This window comes from Carcharhinus amblyrhynchos, chromosome 14 (genome assembly GCF_965287045.1).
Source record: "Carcharhinus amblyrhynchos chromosome 14, sCarAmb.v2.hapA, whole genome shotgun sequence".
NCBI classification, from domain to species: domain Eukaryota; kingdom Metazoa; phylum Chordata; class Chondrichthyes; order Carcharhiniformes; family Carcharhinidae; genus Carcharhinus; species Carcharhinus amblyrhynchos.
The window spans coordinates 2,611,104-2,630,356 of record NC_137337.1 but is presented as its reverse complement, the minus strand read 5'-3'; the positions used below and the strand labels follow the sequence as shown (position 1 = coordinate 2,630,356).

General features: G+C 46.5%; 1 protein-coding gene across 1 annotated transcript in view; it reads right to left on the bottom strand.

The window, feature by feature from the left end:
- Window positions 1–5,383: 5,383 nt before the first annotated feature.
- mthfd1b (methylenetetrahydrofolate dehydrogenase (NADP+ dependent) 1b) overlaps window positions 5,384–19,253 on the bottom strand; it is a 59,016-nt gene continuing 45,146 nt past the window's right edge. Inside the window, exons 21-28 of the mRNA XM_080202166.1 lie at window positions 17,841–17,980; window positions 16,252–16,293; window positions 15,787–15,887; window positions 14,842–15,019; window positions 13,608–13,715; window positions 12,503–12,655; window positions 9,274–9,384; window positions 5,384–5,878 (exon numbers count right to left, since the gene is read on the bottom strand). Coding sequence (XP_080058292.1) covers window positions 9,295–9,384; window positions 12,503–12,655; window positions 13,608–13,715; window positions 14,842–15,019; window positions 15,787–15,887; window positions 16,252–16,293; window positions 17,841–17,980 — 812 coding nt within the window. The 3' untranslated portion in view covers window positions 5,384–5,878; window positions 9,274–9,294. The remainder of the gene's footprint in view (window positions 5,879–9,273; window positions 9,385–12,502; window positions 12,656–13,607; window positions 13,716–14,841; window positions 15,020–15,786; window positions 15,888–16,251; window positions 16,294–17,840; window positions 17,981–19,253) is intronic.

Here is a 19,253-nt window from a genome sequence, read left to right as displayed (position 1 = left end):
AGATGATACAAAACTGGGTGGATTGTGAGGAGGATGCAGAGATGTTTCAGTGTGACTTTGACAGGTTGAGTGAGTGCAAAAATACACATATAATGTGAATAAATGCAAGGTTATCAACTTTGATAGCAAAAACGGGAAGGCAGATTATGTAAATGGCTAGAAATTGAGAGAAAGGAGTGCAGCGGGACCTGGGTGTCCTCGTACCAGTCACTGAAGGTAAGCAGGTGCAGCAAGCGTTAAAAGAAGGCAAATGGTACGTTAGCCTTCATAGCAAACGGAGTTGAGTACAGGAGCAGGAATGTCTTGCTGCAATTATACAGGGCCTTGGTGAGGCCACACCTGGAATACTGTGTACAGTTATGGTCTCCTTATCTGAGAAAGGATGTTCTTGCTATTTGAGGGAGTGCAGCGAAAGTTTACCAGGCTGATTCTTGGGTTGGTGGGACGGATATATAAGGAGGGAGTGAGTCAGTTAGAATTATATTCCCTGGAGTTTAGAAGAATGAGGGGGGAATCTCATTCTAACAGGACTAGACAGGGTAGATGTAGGAAGGATGTTCCTGATGGCAGGGGGAGTCCAGAACCAGGGGTAATAGTCTAAGAATACGGAGTCAACTATTTAGGACTGAGATGAGAAATTTCTTCACCCAGATTGGTGAGCCTGTGTTTATCACAGAAAACAGCTGAGACAAATATATTGTTTGTTTTCAAGGAGTTAGATATAACTCTTGGGGCTAAAGGGATCAAAGGATATGGGGGGGGGGGGGGGGGGGGGGTGCGGCGGCAGGGGGCGGGAACAGGTTACTGAGTTGGATGATCAGCCATGATCATAATGAATGGTAGAGCAGGTTCAAAGGGCTGAATGGCCTCCTCCTGCTTCTATTTTCTTTGTTAAATTGGGCGTAGGTCCTCTGGAGTTTATGAGATGCAAAGTCATGAAGACAAACAAAATGTTGGGATGGACACAGATTGTTTCCCCCGGCTGGGGAATCTAAAACACAGAGACAGAGTCTCAGGATAAGGGGCTGATCATTTAGAACTGAGACAAGGAGAAATTACTTCACTCAAAGGGTTGTGAGTCTTTAGAACTCTGTCCAGAGGCTGGTGGATGTTCTATTGTTGAATATATTTAAGGCTGAAATAGACAGATTTTTGGTCTCTGAGAGAATTGAGGATCTGGTGAATAAATGGGAAAATGAGTTGTGGTTCAAAATCAGCCTCGATTGTAGTAAATGGTGCAGCTGATGGATGGGCTGAATGGCCTACCCTTGCTGCTTGTGTTTGTATGAGTCAGCAACTGTCAAACATCATTTCCAAGCAGCCAATCTGAAGTTTGGTTGGGGAATTCATTAACATTTTGTACTAAAGGTTTTAGTTACAATGGACAATTAGAACCTGAGACAGCTGTGCTTTCTGGATGTGATGTGTTAACATTTTGGATGAATCCTCACCACAGCTGATGGCAGCGTTCAGTGCAAAATGCAAGTTAATGAGTCAGAATCGCCAGAAAACATAATCACCTATTAAAACAAAGTTGCTGTAAAACAGCTTCTCTGTTCAAACCAGAAGAAAAACTTGTTTCTCCGAGACCACCTTCTGCAAACTCAGGACATCTCGAAGGATTCTGTTATAGTTGGTGATGAACTGTCATGTCAGAAACAGGGTGACTGATTTACACAGATTGAGATGGTCAAATACTGAGGAAACTCTCCAACAACAATTTATACTGCACCTTTCTCGGAATGACTCAAGGTGCTTCCTGAGGACATCATCAAACAGAATTTAGCACCGAGCTACATCTGGAAGTATTAGGTCAGCTTCAGAAAGGCTTAAAGGAGGAGTGTGTGGTCGAGAGGTGGTGAGATTGGAGAGGGTATTCCAGAGTTTATGGCCTTGGTAATCTCTGAAGGTAATGCCACCCATGGTGGAGTGATTAACAGCAGCAACGCTCAAGAAACCAGAATTAGAGGAACTCAGAGAGTTTGGGGCTGGAAGAGATTACAGAGATAGGGAGAGGCATGGTCATAGGAGGAGGAGAATTTTAAGATCAAGAGCCAATGGAGGTCAGTGGACACAGGGGTGTTAGGCAAATAGGACTTTGTACAAGTTAATGGTAGCACAATAGTTAGCACTGCTGCCTCACAGTGCCAGGAAACCTGGGTTCAATTCTGGCCTCAGGTGACTGTCTGTGCGTTATACCCACGTCTGTGTGGGTTTCCTCCGGGTGCTCCAGTTTCCTCCCACAGTCCAAAGATGTGCAGGTTAGGTTGATTGGCCATGTTAAATGTGTGTCAGGGGATTAGCAGGGGAAGTACATGAGGTTACAGGGATAGGGCCTGGATGGGACTGTTGTCAGTGCAGTCTCGATGGGCCAAATGGCCTCCTTCTGCACTGTGGGACTGTAAGTTAAGATTCAGACAGCAGAAATTTGGATGGTCTCAGATTTACGGAGAGTAATTGTTTTTTATATTCACTCAGGGGACATGGGCGTCACTGGCTGGGTCAGCACTTATTGTCCATCCCTAACCGCTCTTGAACTCACATTGCTGAGTCTGGAGTCACATTTAAGCCAGACCAGGAGGCAGATCAAGGAAGATTAGTAAAGCACCTTAGAACTTCCTGAGTTTGTGAAAGGTGCTTTAGAAATACTTGTTCTTTGTATAGGCAATCCAGAGGCAGCAGAGGAACATTGTGGGAGAAGCTGGTGCTGTCACCTCGACTGTACAGTGGGTAGCAGGGGAACCCCTCCAAAGGACAACAGCAGGAAAAGTATCTGGCAGAGGAACAGTGTGGGAGAGGAAGACTATTCAGCAGAGGTGAATTGTGGGAGCAGTCAGCACGGTCACCTCGACTGCAGTCAGCAGTGGAAGAACCTTCCAGAGATAAACAGGAGGACACACTGGAGGGACCCTGTAGTGAGGCATTATAGGTGGAGCTCAGGAATAGGAAGGGTGAAATCACAATGTTGGGACTGCGACCAGGACCTCCAAACAGCCCACAGGAGACAGAGCAGCTGATGTGTAGTCAGATACTGAAACGGTGTGAAAGAAGCAGGGTAGTTGTGGTGGGTGACTTTAATTTCCCCCATATTGACTGGGAATCCCTTACAGCCAGGGGCTCAGATAGAGATCAATTTGTTAGATGTGTCCAAGAGGGTTTTTTAATAGCGTGTTGATAATCCAGCCAGGGAGGGGGGGCCAAACTAGACTTGGCATTGGGGAATGAGCTGGGCCAGGTGACCGATGTTTCAGTGGGGGAGCATCTTGAGCTTAGCGACCATAATTCCATAAGATTTTGGGTTTCATGGATAAGGACAAGAGTAGCCCTTGGCTGAAGGTGCTTAATTGGGCCAATTACATCCAAATCAGACAGGAACCAGGGAATGTGGACTGGGAGTGGCTATTTGAGGGCAAATCCACTTCTGGCACGTGGGAGGCTTTTAAAGGCCAGTGGATAGAAGTGCAGGATAGGCACTGCAAAAATGAAGGACAGGAATGGCAGGATTCAGGAAGCATGAAAGACAAGGAAAATTGTAAGTTTAGACTAAAGGAAAAAAGGAAGCATACAATAGGTCTGGACATCTGGAAACAGACAAAGCTCTTGAGGAGTACAGTGAAAGCAGGAAGGAATTTAAACATGGAATTAAAGAGAGCTAAAAGGAACCATGAAATGTCTTCAGCAAACAGGGTCAAGGAGAATCCCAAGGTTTCTTATTAGGAGCAAGAGAGTAGCAAGAGAAAGAGTACACCCACTCAAAGACAATTGAGGGAAGTTATGTGTGGAGCCACTGGAAGTGGGTGAGATCTTTAATGAGCTTTGTATCAGTATTCACCAAGGAGAAGGACATGATGGATGTTGAGATCAGGGATAGGTGTGCGAACGCTCTAGAGAATGTCAATATATTGAAGGAGGAAGTGTTAGGTATCCAAAATTGCATTAAGGTAGACGAGTCCCCGGCTTACTGTGGGAGACAAGCAGAGAAATAGCTGGGGCTTTAACAGATACTTCACAACTTCTCTGACACAGGTGAGGCTCCAGAAAACTGGATGTTGTTCCAATGTTTAAGAAATGATGTAGAGATGCCGGCGTTGGACTGGGGTAGGCACAATAAGAAATTTCACGACACCAGGTTAAAGTCCTACAGATTTATTTGGTAATATGAGCTTTCGGAGCGCTGTCCCTTCATCAGGTGACTCACCTGATGAAGGGACAGCGCTCCAAAAGCTCGTGCTATCAAATAAATTTGTTTAAGAAAGGAAGCAGGGATAATCCAGGAAATTATAGGCCTGTGAGCCTGACATCAGTGGTAGAGAAGCTTTTGGAGAAGATACTGAGGGAGAGATAAATGCACATTTGGAAGAAAATGGACTAGTTAGTGACAGGAGCATGATTTTGTATGGGGAAGGTCCTGTCTCACCAACTTGATTGGGTTTTTTGAAGAGATGACAAAGATAATTGATGAGGGAGGGGCTGTGGATGTAGTTTATACTTCAGTAAGGCTTTTGACAAGATCCCACATGGCAAACTGGTATAAAAATTAAAATCACATGGGATTTGGGGTGGGCTGGTTAGTTGGATACAGAACTGCTTGTCTGTTGAAAGATAAATGTGCTAGAGACATGCATTTGTAACGAGGGGCAATGGTGAGGTGAATTGACAAGTAAATATGTTGGGTTTTAAAAATTTGCATGAGGAGATGTGTAAGGACTTGACTTTTCAGTTGTGACTAAGTAAACAAGGGAAGGTTATTAAATTACATTTGACCCAAAAGTGGTGGCAGTAAGAAAACATTAAAGATTCTTCTATTTTGGAAAACTTGAGTTCAAGGAAATGTTGAGCACAACAGAAATGGAGCTAAAAAGGGGAAAAGCAAATTTAAGGAAAGACGTTGAGTTGTGTGGGAGACATGTTTTGAGAACAGCTCTGCGCTGAGAGAAGGTGTGAAATCTGGAACAGCCATCAAGTCAAACCAGAAAAATCTTTCTTTCGGAAAACTGTTTTGCTTCTGAATTTGCTTGGATTTCCACAGCAGAGTGGATTATACCTTTACTAAAGAAACATCCATTTTGCCTTGGGTAATATTACTGGATATTTATAGTTAAAAATTTTTAAGGGAGTTATTGCCAAGTAGTTTACTTGTCTGTTCTAAGTAGGTTTTTTGGGGTGTTTTGTAAGACTGTTTTAACTGTGTAACTTTAGTTTTATAGACTTGCTTTCTTAAAAAATCTTCTAATTTTTAAAATACGAAAAGTGTCACCAGAATTCTATATTTCTGAGATCAGTAGCTTTTGTCTCCCAGTTTTCAAGTACAAAAAAGAATGTTATGATCAGTAAGACAAGTTTCCCTCCGGGATTGAAACCAATGAAACCAACACAAGTCGGGGAAAGTTATGAACCCAATGATTTATTTTGAATTAGGAAAGTAAGAGGAGCACTGGTTTTCACCGGTGGTAAATTGATTGTCAGCACGTGATTTAAAATTTCTTTCACTGACTTTGTGCACGATCAGTCAGAAGAAACATAGTGAAGCAGAGCTGAATGTTGCAATAAGGTTAGCTTGGTAGGGATTGGTGCTGGAACATCTTACTGTCATACAGAATGAAATGTGAATTCCACTTCAACTTTATCAGCAAGCTCGCCTAAAAGGCAGCTTGTCTGAAAAATGCTGGTAGCTTTGATATTTTTCAGGGTAAGGCTGAGAGCCCCGGGCTTAGGGCCGAGACTTGGGATAAGGCTGAGAGCCTGGGGTAAGGCTGAGAGTCGGGTATCACATTTCTTGTTCCGCGACTGTGATCTCAGTGCAGGTGTCTCAAATCAACTGCCCTCTGGTCTTGCTGTGGCCCATCACAACACTGCTGAATTTTCAACCTTCTGGATACTGTGAGGGAGAAAAAAAAAGTGTGAAAATTACCAGCTGCAGCGACAGCTAATCCCATCGAGAGTATCCCAACTGCACATTCTCAACATCTGAGTATTCTTTCATATGACACAAGAGCGTAAAAACTAAACAGTGGATAAACAACTGGCACTTGTACCCTTTCTGCTTTGTACACAATGTTCACAGTCGCAAAGGGTTTTCGTTGCGGTAAATGAGGAGAAACTGTTTCCTGGGACAGAAGGATTGGCAGCCAGAGCGCACACACTTAGCCCACTGGCAAAGGAACCAGAAGTGATGAGGCCTTTTCAAAAATATAAACAAGAATTATCACTTGGAGATACCATCGTGGAGATTTAATAGTAACTTTTAAATAGAATGGGATAAATCTAGGAAGATAAAGATTCAAAGTGCTGTGGGGTAAAAGTGGGGGAGTGGGATTAATAGACCCTCTCTATCGATATGTCAGATCGAACCCAGGTCCCCAGGGCATTGGCCTGAGTCTCTGCGTTACTATTTCAGTGACATTTCCACCAAGACTGTCTCCCCCGCTAACTTGCACCCAGCGATACGTTAATAAACACATCTAGCCATCTTTCCCCTTGGCATTCTCCACTGCGCCATATCATTCCATAAATCTCAGCAAACCACACAGCTCGTCATAAATCAGTGAGTTATTTTTGAAATGATACTGGTTCAGGATTGATTGAAATGGAATATTAAACACACTCTAATTACCGGGCAGAAAAGGTGGGGCCTGAGTAAGTGTCTCAGCTGACACACGGTGCAAAGCCCGCTTGGTGCTGCACTGAAGTGTTTGTCTGAACGTCAGGTGCGTGTTCTTGAGTGGGACGCGAACCCACAGTGTTACAACTGAGACAGGCCAACCTTATTGCAACATCCGATACACAACAGGCCCTGTTTGGAGGGCCAGCAGAAGCCACAATGGGCCAAATAACCTCCTCCTGTGCTGCACCACACTCTTGACTCTGCCAATCTCCCCATTCCAGCACCTCGTTACTCCTCAAGTGAGTTTCGTTCCCTGGACAATCAGTTCCTTAGCTTTTCACAGTACCTGAATCTGCGCCTACATGTTTAATAGCCTTGTTGAAGCTGGAAGTACTGCCTTGCTTTCTCTACTTGGAAGGTCCAGTGTTAGCTGGTGCACAGCATTAGGGTAGGTCTACAGATAATTCCCCCCTCAAATGCACTGTTCCAATGAGAAACTCGAGGAGAGAAAGTCAGACAGAGACATTAACAATCCATAACAGTGTATTACTAACAAGGTGACTGGTAAACAGGATGGCTATTGGCTGAGGAAGCAGCTCCTATTGGCTAAGCAGTGGACAATGCCAAGGGGAAGATGGCTAGGTGTGTTAGATTAACACCTCGCTGGGCGCAAGTTAGGGGGAGACAGTCTTGGTGAGAATGTCACTGAAATAGTAATGCAGGCTAATGCTCTGGGGACCTGGGTTCAAATCTCACCACCAGAGCTTCAAATCCAATTAATCAATCTGGAATATAAAGGCAGACTCAGTAATGAGCATGAAACTATCATTGAATGTCATAAAACCCATCTGGGTCACTAATGTCCTCTAGGGAAGGAAATCTGCCACCTTTACCTGATCTGGCCTACATGTGACTCCAGGCCCACATCATCTTAACTATCCTCTAACATGCCACTGAAAAGCGATTAGGGATGGGTAATAAATGTTGGCCTTGCCAGCGACATCCACATTCCATATACAATTAAAAACTGGTCCTGGTTTTAGTTGGAGAGTGTAATGGTGTGCTGTTTCAGATACTGGAGATACAGACTCATTGCCCTGTCTAGTAATCCAGACAGCACGGAATCACATCCAGCTTGGCAGGCGGAGATTCCGAATCCAGTCTTAAATCTGGAATTGAAAAGCTGGGACATGAACATGTTTGATTGTTGTGTCAGTGCTATACATCAGGGGAGGGAGCTCATTCCCTGGAATTCTACTGCTTCACCCATACGGAATCGGAGCGGCGACAGGCGGACAACGGGAATGTTTGTTGACCTTGGGTGGGAATTTCTGGTCTCGCTTGAGCGAGGCTGTAAAATCCTGCCCCTTGCCCTGGTCTCCAGACCTGACACCACTCCCCACTAACATTCCAAACTGCCCTCAGAGGGGTCCCAGTGAACACCAGATCTGATCAAACCTGTTCTGCCAGTAGTTCATGCAGGTAACTCACCACCACCCTCACAGGGCAACTAGGGATGGGCAGCAAATGCTGGGTTGGGGGATTGTCCATGCTAAACTGTCCCTTAGCGTCAAGGTGGTTAGCTGGGTAATTATGTCGGGTTATAGGGATAGGGCGTGGTTGGAATTGTTTTCAGTGCAGGCTCGATGGGTCGAATGGCCTTTTGCACTGTAGGGATTCTATGACCAGTGACACCTATACCCACAGGTTGGGATTTTCCAGCAAACCAACCTCCCACCCAATGGCACGTCCTCTGATCCTGCCAAGGTCAATGGCCATTTGTATTATCCACTGGCTATGCCATTGGGGAATCTGTCCGCCAATGGCAACCTGGCTCCGCCAGGGAGGCTGGAAAACACAGCACGGCGGGTCTGGAAACCCTAACTATAGGCTTCACATTCCTGTTCAAGAAAGTTAGGAAGTTAAAGGTGGTAACTAAAATGATTTGGCCACTAACCAGCCAACTATTACCCTCATCCAGGTGAGCGGGATCATTCAGATTTCAGGGAGTGATCATCCCTTCCATCCACGTGGCCCAAGGCCCCGGTAACGAGCTGTGCTAGCAACAGGAGCAGGGATTTTCTGAAGAGCCAGAACATTGAGAGACAACAGCCACTTCCAAGTGAAGGATCCGTCAGGAAGCGGAGACGCGCTTCCTTTGAGCATACGCAAGGAAACCACCTCACGTATCCCTCCCACGCTTCCCAGCGAGGAAACCACCTCCTGTATCTTCTACCCTCTCCCACAGTAACGTTGTTCATTGAAGTTGGATATGGGTGGCTCCTATCAGGAGCTGAAGGCATAAACCTGCAAGGTGGGGGGTGGAAAAATGACCCCGTTTCACCCTCTAACCCCAATGCTTTCTGCAGCATCGCTCAAATCAGAGATCTGGCAGGTTCTCTCTCTCGGGTCACAGCGATGAGTTACTGTGGAGGCCCCACAACCGAACAACTACAGACACTTTTGTATCAGGAGAGGTTGAATGTGGCCATCATGTTGTCAATCTGGGTAGGACGTATGTTTCTCAAGTTTCCCGGCGTTTTTTTCAGGATTTAAGTGAATAATCTTGTCCGTGTTTCAGTGTGATTCCCCTGGAATGCTGCATTGTCAGGGATGCCGTCAGAGAGAATAGCGAGGCTGGGCGGTTGATGGATGGGGTTAACCCTTACCTATCATTGTGGTTTCACTGGTTAGAAGAGTCCATTCACTTCTTCCGTCTCTGGGTCCAAGTCAATGTCATAGAAGCAGGGTCTGGTTGGCAATCCAGGCATTGTACTCATCTACAACATACACACACACACAGACTGAGCAAATAAACAGCTACAATGATAAAAAGCCAAGTGGTTCAGCAAAGGGAGACAATGACATCACTGTTTCAGTAACCCAGGGCTCTGGGTTCAAATCCCAACATAACTGCCTCTGGAACAGCCCGGCAATGGCTTCAGCTAACTCGGTTTAAGGCAGCAGCTCACCACCACCTTCTCAGTGGCAATTAGCGCTAGTTAATTAATAAAGTTTAAAGCTTATTTATTAATGTCACAAGTAGGCGTACATTGACACTGCAATGAAGTTACTGTGAAATTCCCCTAATTGCCACACTCTGGTGCCTGTTTGGGTTACACTGAGAGAGAATTTAGCATGGCCAATGCACCCTAATCAGCACATCTTTCAGACTGTGGGAGGATACCAGAGCACCCAGAGGAAACCCACGCAGACACAGGGAGAACGTGCAAACTCCACACAGACTGACCCAAGCTGGGAATTGAACCCAAGTCCCTGGCGCTGTGAGGCAGCAGTGCTAACCAACGTGCTGCCCATATGCTGGCCAGCAATGCCCACATCCCATGACAGAATTTTTAAACAACCTGCAGAGTATACTGGCTGGAGCATCATCACTCGATGTTCCTTACCGTTCTTCCCCAGCCAGGGCGAGGTAATAAAACCAAACTTTTTACATCATCCCGCTTCCCTCCCCTCAGTTGTCAAATCGTCACTTCACCAAGTGTCCCACACCTTTGGTCATGCAGGTGTGGGTTAGACACAAGAACAGAACTGGAGATGGAAAAGAAATAGACACAGCAAACAGGAGTCCATTACACAATCCCTGCCTGTGTCTGATGAAAAATTAAAAGGCATAAACACAGTTTTTGAATAGCGGATCGGGTTTCCCTGGGCTGAATAGGGAATCTCGTGTGGAACAAGTGGCATCAAGTTTAAATTACGCCTCAACTTTTAAAGAGGGTGTGACTTTTCTGATCAATCTTGAGTAAAAGGACACCCAGGCTCTGAAAGAATAGCGTGGAACTCTCTGAGCAGCTGGCTCCCTCACGCCTCAACAATGGCCATCAATCACCTCCAGTGCTGGAATTAGTAAGCTTCTGAGTATCGCTGCTCCAGCCACTACCTGTCTGTCACAGTGAAACAGGAGCCGCAGTTCAGATCAATTTGTGCAGTGACATTTATATTGTAACTCAACCTCATGTTTTGTGTCATTTAATTTGCAGCTCCGTCTCCCACCCCCACGCCCCCCCACAACCCGCCCAAACAGTATTGTGCAAGGCCAATTAACACATTTCTCTTCTGTTTTCACTGTGTGTTAATTATAAGCGATAGCAGTACTCAGCTTAGGTCCTAAACCACCCACTCCTGTCAGACTCCATTTAATCAGCTCTCACAGTCACTGCTTCCAATAAAACAACTCGCATTTACATAGCATCTTAAATGTGACCATCTCAAGCTGTTACACAGCAGCAGAATCAGAATAATGTGAGGAGATCATAGAATCCTTACGGTGCAGGAGGCGGCCATTCGGCCCATCCAGTTTGTACCGACCTTAATCCCACCCAGCCCCTATCCCCGTAGCCCCATGTATTTACCTAGCTAGTCCCCCTAACACTAAGTGGCAATTTAGCACGGCCAATCAACCTATTCCGCACATCTTTGGACTGTGGGAGGAAACTGGAGCACCCGGAGGAAACCCAGACAGACACGGGGAGAATGTGCAAACCCCACACAGACAGTGACCCAGGCTGGGAATTGAACCCAGGTCCCTGGCATCGTGAGGCAGCAGTGCTAACCACTGTGCCACTCCACTTTTGCTTTTTTCATTATTACTTTAAATCCATGCCTCTTGCTCTCGATTTGCTCACGAACGGGAACAGTTTCTTGCGATCTACGCTGTCCAGACCCCCTTGTGATTTTGAACACCTCTGTCAGATCTCTGGTTTCCTCCCACAGTCCAAAGTTGTGCACGTCAGAAGGATTAGCCCTCCCTAACCGCACTGTGGGTCTACCTACACCTCTGGGACTGCAGTAGTTCGAGAAGGCAGCTCACCACCACCTTCTCAAGGGGCAATAAATGCTGACCCAGCCAGCGAGGCCCACATCTTGTGAATGAATAAAAAAAGAACCACAGCATCAACTTCAGAACCAGGACTATCAGCCCCTGCTCGCTCTCTCTCGAACCCAAGCATTTTCTTGGTGTACACAATGTTCCTTCCCTGTCCTACTCAACCCTCCCTGTTGTTACTCTGCTATGGCAGGCTTCATTCCTCAGTCAGACTGGCCAGGAGGGTAAACCAGAACTGGGACAACGCACCCTGAGCACAGCTCTCCCCGTGAGGGAACTTGACCAGAGGAACATCCCTCAAATCAACTCATACTGTGTCCATAGAAACATGAACAAGCCATTCAGCACTGCTTAGAACCTAAATTCTAACAGGGTTAGACAGGGTAGATTCAAAGAATGCTCCCAATGGTGGGGGGAGTCCAGAACTAGGGGTTATAGTTTTGAGGATAAGGGGTAAACCTTTTAGAACTGAGGTGAGGAGGAATTTCTTCACCCGGAGGGTGGTGAATGTGTGGAATTCACTCCCACAGAAAGTGGTTGAGACCAAAACGTTGTCCGATTTCAAGAAGAAATTAGATATTGCTCTTAGAACTAAAGGGATTGAGCGATATAGGAGGAAGGGGGGAGGGGGTTCAGGATATTGAATTTAATGATCAGCCTTGATCAAGATGAATGGCAGAGTAGATCTGAAGGGCTGAATGGCCTACTTCTGCATCTAGTGTCTACGTTTCACCACTCACACCTAACAAAAAGCCAGTAAACCTCAGTCTCGAGAGTTTAAAATTATCCTCCACCATCTTCAGCCTTTAGGGGAGAGATTTCCAGATTTCCGTAATTCTTTCTGTGGAAAAAGATGCTTCTGGAACAGCCTGGCTCTATTTTTAAGATTATTTTTCCTTGTTCTGAATAATTCTGCTCCATTTCCCTGACTGAATCCCTTTGAATATTTTCAACATCTCAGAGAGATTATCCCTGAACCTCAACGGGATAAAAACCACTTTTCCACATCTATCCCCCAACCCTCGATTTAACCCTTTAAAGCCACTCACCGTGCCCACCAGCGGGTACAGGAACCCAGCACCAACACTTGCCCGGACGTCCCGAATTGGCAGAACGAATCCTGTTGGGGCTCCCTTCATTTCTGGCATGTGAGATAAGGACAGGTGAGTCTTGGCCATGCAGATTGGCAGATCAGCGAAGCCCTGAATGTGAAGAACAGTTACAGCATAACGGAGGTGCAATCACTTTCACTCCATCCTGCATTCACCGCCGACCTCAATATATAACCCAGCACTGACACCATTAACTTCCACAGCCATGTTTATCACAACCAGCAATATCAGGCAGGAGGCTGAAGGGTGATCTTACAGAGATCTATAAAATAATGAGGGGCACAGATCAGCTAGATAGTCAATGTCTTTTCCCAAAAGTAGGGGAGTCTAAAACTAGACAGCATAGAGTTAAGGTGAGAGGGGAGAGATACAGAAGTGTCCAGAGGGGCAATTTTCTCACATAGAGGATGATGAGTGTCTGAACAAGCTGCAGAGGTAATAGTTGAGGTGGGTACAATTTTGTTCTTTAAAAAGCATTGAGTTATATGGGTACAATGGGTATAGAGGGATATGGGCCAAACACAGGCAACTGGGACTAGCTTAAATGGTTTTAAAACAAAGGCGGCAGGGACAAGTTGGGCCAAAGTGCCTGTTTCCATGCTGTAAACCTGTATGACTCTAACTGGCATTATCCACTTGCCAGATCCATAAGATTCAACTATAATGATGCCACTTGTAACATGTGAAGCACATCAGCTATTTCAGACAGACTCCATATCTGTATTGAAGGAGATGTGCTTCCAATCAACTGCTTACAAGATGGAGCAGTAATCACAGGTGTTGAACTGGAATCCATTCGGTCCATCTACATCCCGTTCTCTCTGATAAGTGCTAAACTGGCTTGGCTTAACCCTGGCAGAGAGACTGAATCACCCGAGACACAGGGTGCTGCTAATGTAGCCCAGAGCCGTTGCTGGGTTGTGAGGAAGTTTCATGAACAGTTGGGATCTGTACTTGGCAGCATGTCCAACCAGCCTGTGCCACTGTGTGTATGGGCAGACACTCTGAGTGGGCACTGACACTGCACAGCCAACTCACTTACCTGTTTGGTATAAAGGTCCACTTTGTGCTGTGCCTCGGGGCTGAGCTCCACATCAGCTGCACCGTAGATTTTCTGGGCAATGATCCGGATTTTGTCCACAATGGGAAGCTTTAGAAAACAAATAAGTCACAGTCAGGGACCCTGTCGATAAAAGGCATTGATCTGAAAACACTCTGAGCCAGAGAGGAGGCTTCCTCTGTCAGGGTGGTGATTACAAAGCAGCGTCAGTCCCAACAATTAGATACTTAAACAAACTGACACTGGGCCATTTGCTGCTCCTCTGGTGTAAACCTGAGCAACTTAACTCACCTTCCTTTACCCTCTGACTGAAACGTTCCTCAGAACTTTGTATCTAACTCCTAACTTCTTCACTTTGACAACAAACAGAGTGTTCTGATGGGAAGCAAAGTCAGTGGCACGGGCTTTGTTAATGTTTAGCTGGATATAATTTGAAGAAAGGAAATGGGTGGTACGGTGGCACAGTGGTTAGCGCTGCTGCCTCACAGCACCAGGGACCCAGGTTCAATTCCCGGCTTGGGTCGTTGTCTGAGCAGAGCTTGCATGTTCTACTCGTGTCTGCGTGGGTTTCCTCTGTGTGCTCCGGTTTCCTCCCACAGTCCAAAAGACATGCTGGTTAGATGCACTGACCGTGTTAAATTCTCCCTCAGTGTACCCGAACAGGCATCAGAGTGTGGCAACTAGGGTATTTTCACAGTAACTTCATTGCATTGTTAAACTAAACCTACTTGTGACATTAATAAATAAAAAAGGAATAGAATGACCAAGGCTAAGGATAAACTCAAGGGTTAAGGGATGATTTCATGGACGTTTTTAAAGATGATTAAAGGAGTTGACAGAGAGATGCTGTTACCTCTGATAGGGGCTCGAGGACAAGGGGATTTGAGTTAAGCTTTGAGCTCGGACCGTCCAGAGGAATGTCACTTCCTGACACAAAACCGAGGAGAAATCTGGAACATCCCCCCGCCCCCCAGAAGCTGTTGAGGCTGAATAGCAGAGTTTAGGGGGGGTGGGAGTCCACTGATGTTTCCAAATTGAGACTGACAGGGTTTTGTGGGGCCAGGGCAGGTGGATGAAGCTAAGGTACAGGTCAGCCATTATCTCACCGAGTGTTGCTGCAGCTTCAAGAGAAATATATTTGTATTCTCCTATTAAAATTTGATGCAGATACTCGTTGTAGCAAGGGGCCACAGACAAGAGCGTGATGAATTCTTACCTCCAAGGGGTAGAGGAATTTGAAGTTGCTCTCCTGCTGAGAAGCTCTCTGGACGGCTTCGGCTAATTTGACAGCTCCCAATCCGCCTTCAGCCCAGTGAGTGCATTTCACAGCATCAAACGCACCCATCTCCTTGGCCGTGCTACACACCAGCTCGAGTTCAGCCTCAGTGTCTGTCCTGTAGGACGGATGGAACAGCTGGGAGTGCAGGCCAACCCAGATCAAAACACAAAGCACTAGACAGCAGGGAACTGGATATTCCCAACACCAGTCTGGTAGTAAAGATACCAATAAACCTGTCCTGTGCAGAACGATAGTGAACACACACACCTCCCCACAGCAGTGGGGCACACACAGCACATCCTCCCCTCCGCCACCCCCACAGAGTTACCTTTTTTTTCGTTCATTCATAGGACAGGGCATCGCTGGCTGGTTGGCCAGCATTTACTGTCCATCCCTAGGTGCCCGAGGGCAGTTGAGAGTCGACCACATTGCTGTGGGTCTGAAGTTACATGCAAGGACAGCAGATTTCCTTCCCTAAAAGGACATTAGTGAACCAGATGGGTCCTTCTGACATTTGACAATGGTTTCACGACCATCAGTGGATTCTTAATTCCAGATTTTTTTTTTACTGAATTCAAACTCCACCATCTGCCGTGGTGGGACGTGAACCCAGGTCCCCAGAATATTAGCAGAGTTTCTGGATTAATAGTCTAGCGATAGTAATATACAAGTTCACTATTCACACCTTTGAATTCCAGCCACACCAGACCACGGTTTAACACGTCATTTGAAGGATGGCACCTCTAATTAATGCAGCAACTCATTCATTGCTGCAGTGGTGAGTCTGTCCACCTCACTGCTCACATTCTGGAGCTAAATCACCCCTCTTCCCACCCCACTGTCCTGTGTGTGTGACGCACCGACTAAGGGGTGACCGCTTACTTGAAGGCATTGACTGCCACAACCACTGCAACTCCAAACAGGTTAGCGTTCTCAATCTGCTTACGGAGGTTACTGCAGCCTTTCTCCAACAAGTCCAGGTTCTACACAAAACAGAGGAGAGGTCACAGCCGGGGTCAACTATCAGCAAACACATCAAACAGACAACTGCAATGTTAGCTTGGTCAACCAAAACCAGCACAACACATTCACCAACTAAACTGGTTGCTCAGAACGATGACAGAGCAAATATATCAGCAGCTCCGATCTTTCCAGAGTCTGTCCAACCCTCTCGTTTATGGTAACACATCGTGCTGATACTATAAACTCAAGAATGTTTAAACACATAAACCCATGTCCGCTTCCAACTGCCCCTTTGTCCAGCCCAAGAAACCCCAACTTGTTCACCCTCATCAGCTGAAAGGCATCAAACCTGCGCAGAGAGAAATCTAACCCATCAGCAGTTACCTCCTCAACATACTCCTTTGGCAGTGGAACCCCTGCTGTCACCTGCAATAAAATACAAACAGCTCGTTAAAAACTAGTTCAGAAATATGAGCATGAAAGAAAGATTTGTATTTTATCACCAAAATAGGCTGCAGTAATTGAAGAGAATACTTTGGAATGGACTCAGTTTTGTTGGAGAAACTGCTGCCAATTTTGGCACAGAGACAGTGAGCAGAGCTTGCAGTTATCAGTGATGTTCAGGGATAAACTCTGTCCCAGATCACTGGGGAGTTCGCACTGTAGAACACAGAACATTCCAGCGCAGTACAGGCCCTTCGGCCCTTGATGTTGCGCCGACCAGTGGAACCAATCTAATGACCCTCTAACCTAAACTATTCTAATGTTATCCATATGCCTATCCACTGACCATTTGAACGCCCATAAAGTTGGTGAGTTGGCTGTTTCTTCTGTGAAAGCACAAATGTAATCCATGATGAGTTACAAATTGTCCCTAAATTATTCTCCCCCGAATCTGGTTTCCAATGGGGGTACCAGAAGCATAGACACGGTCGAGGGAGGTGTAGGAAAAATGCATTGTTAATATGGCGGCGTGGGCTCATTGGGCTGAAGGGCCTGTTTCCCGTGCTGTGTTGTTCTTTGTTTTGTTTTGAGTCTGACCCTCTGACAGTGCGGCACTCCCTCAGTACTGACCCTCCGACAGTGCGGCACTCCCTCAGCACTGACCCTCCGACAGGGCGGCACTCCCTCAGCACTGACCCTCTGACAGGGCGGCACTCCCTCAGCACTGACCCTCTGACAGGGCGGCACTCCCTCAGCACCGCACTGAAGCCTCAATTGTGCATTCAGATTTCTGGAGCGGGGTTTGAATCTATGACCTTTTGACGTTGAGGTTATTGTGCTCCCCCCACTCTGAGCTGGGATGAATAAAACCAAAAGCTTCACTGAAACTGCTTCTTGGAAAAAAAACTTCTATCTTCATCACTGACCATCCGCCCCGTTGCCCAGTATCCCACCCGGGCTGCCGATCTGGCAATGCCATGTTTTTAAAATATTCAATCTCCAATTTCAATCTCTCGCTCTGTGACCTCCGCTACCCAGCCCTAGAATCCCCTGAATTCTCCACCCTTCTGAACTCCACCACCACCACCGCCATGCTCCTTCAGCAACTCCCCCCCCCCACCCCGCCCCCACAGTGGTAGCTGTGCCCGGCTCCTCACACACTGGGATTGCCTCCTCAAGCCCCGTCTCCTGCTTTTAGACAGGATTTAAAACCCGTGGTCAGGCTTTTTGGCGCGATTTCGGCTCTGTCACAGATCTAGAGAAAAGCCAGTAACCAAAAATACACGGGCCCCGCCAAAGCTTCCAAACTGGGCTGCTTGGCTGGAGAGACACAGTGAGCTGGAGTCTGTGGCTCGCACGGCCGTGTGGCTGATATCACAGCGATTTCACTCGCTGGCTCAAACGATTCTGTCTCGGAAGAGACCGAGTGCAATGGTCGGTGTCTCTGGTATCACTGACCATTTCCCTTACCCCCTCGATGTCGTTACTCTACATTAGAGAGGCTGCAGAAAGGCGTTTGCTGCTCTTACCGTGGGGCCTCCCCCGTGCATCTTCAGAGCTCTGACTGTGGCGACCAGCACGACTACGTGGGGACGGAGGCCTGAGTACCTGCACTTAATGTTGAAGAATTTCTCCATTCCGATATCTGCTCCAAATCCCGCCTCCGTAACTGTAGACAAACAGAGGCTCACCGTGAGAAATAAACCAAAACGGAAACGGGGAGAGAGGTCTGTGGACATTAACTCAGGAGTGTATTTACCAATGTCACGTGTAGGAGGCTCTTTGCACTGATCTCTCAGAGCAGCAATCAGCAGTGCAACAGTTCCACTTTCTGCCACTAAGCGGAGCTGGTTCAGAGGGTCGTTTGACACCCAGCACCCTGACGCCTGTCGGAGATTGTGAAGTACAGCCAAACTGACTGTACACTGCCTGTCTTACCCACCCCACCTCAGCATTTTAGTGAAGTATGGACCAGGCTTGTAGGGCTGAATGACCCATTCCTCATTCTCATGTTATTGGGGTTTGGAAGAGTGTATCAGAATGTGAAGTAGCAACAAGTTCCTGCCACTCGGTCTGATTCTTTGAGGAGTTTATGATGTTTAAAGGAGTCGGATACAATTTAAAACTCAATCATTAAATATGTGGCTGCAACTGAGCTGAAACTTTGGAGCGTTTCTCTCTTTATCGCCCTTTCCAGCATTTTCTGTTCTTAATTTCAGATTTCCATCCTCCCCAGTGGGGGTAGACAGAGACCATCCCCTCTGGTGGGGGAATAAGGAACAAGGGTAAAAGATTACAGCCAGTCCAGCTAGCAAGCTCTTCACACAGAGTACTGGGAAACCAGAACTCTCTTCTCAAAAATCTGTGGATGCTGGGATCAGTGCAAAGTTCCAAACTGAAATTGAGAAGATTGTTTGCAGAATGTTCCCTGAAGGGTCACTCAGAACGGAAACGCTAACTCTGTTTTTCTCGGTCCACAGAAGCTGCCAGACCTGCTGTATCTATTGATATTTATTATTGATGAGATTCTTGTTAGCTCAGGGAGGTTGGGATTTAGGAAGCTAAGGGAATGTAGATACAGATCAGGCTTTAGAACCTAAAATACAGGGACAGCAGTGGGCCATTCAGCCCCTCCAGCTTGCTCTACTATTCAGTATGACTATATATGTTCACTGACCCCGCCTCCAAGGCTTCCCAGTAAACAGAATTCCAATCACTAATAACCCTCAAAATAAATTAATCCTCAACTCCATCTATAACTGGCGGTGTCTTGTTTTCAAACTGTGGCTTCTAATTTCAGATGCCCCCAACAAGGGGAAAATTATCTAACTGAACAGTGATAGAATGGCTAGATGGGCTGATTTCTGTTTCCAAAGATCGAGTTGTCAGAAGTACGCAGTGTAGCAGGTGGTGGAGATGGTGACTGGTATGCTGGCCTCCAT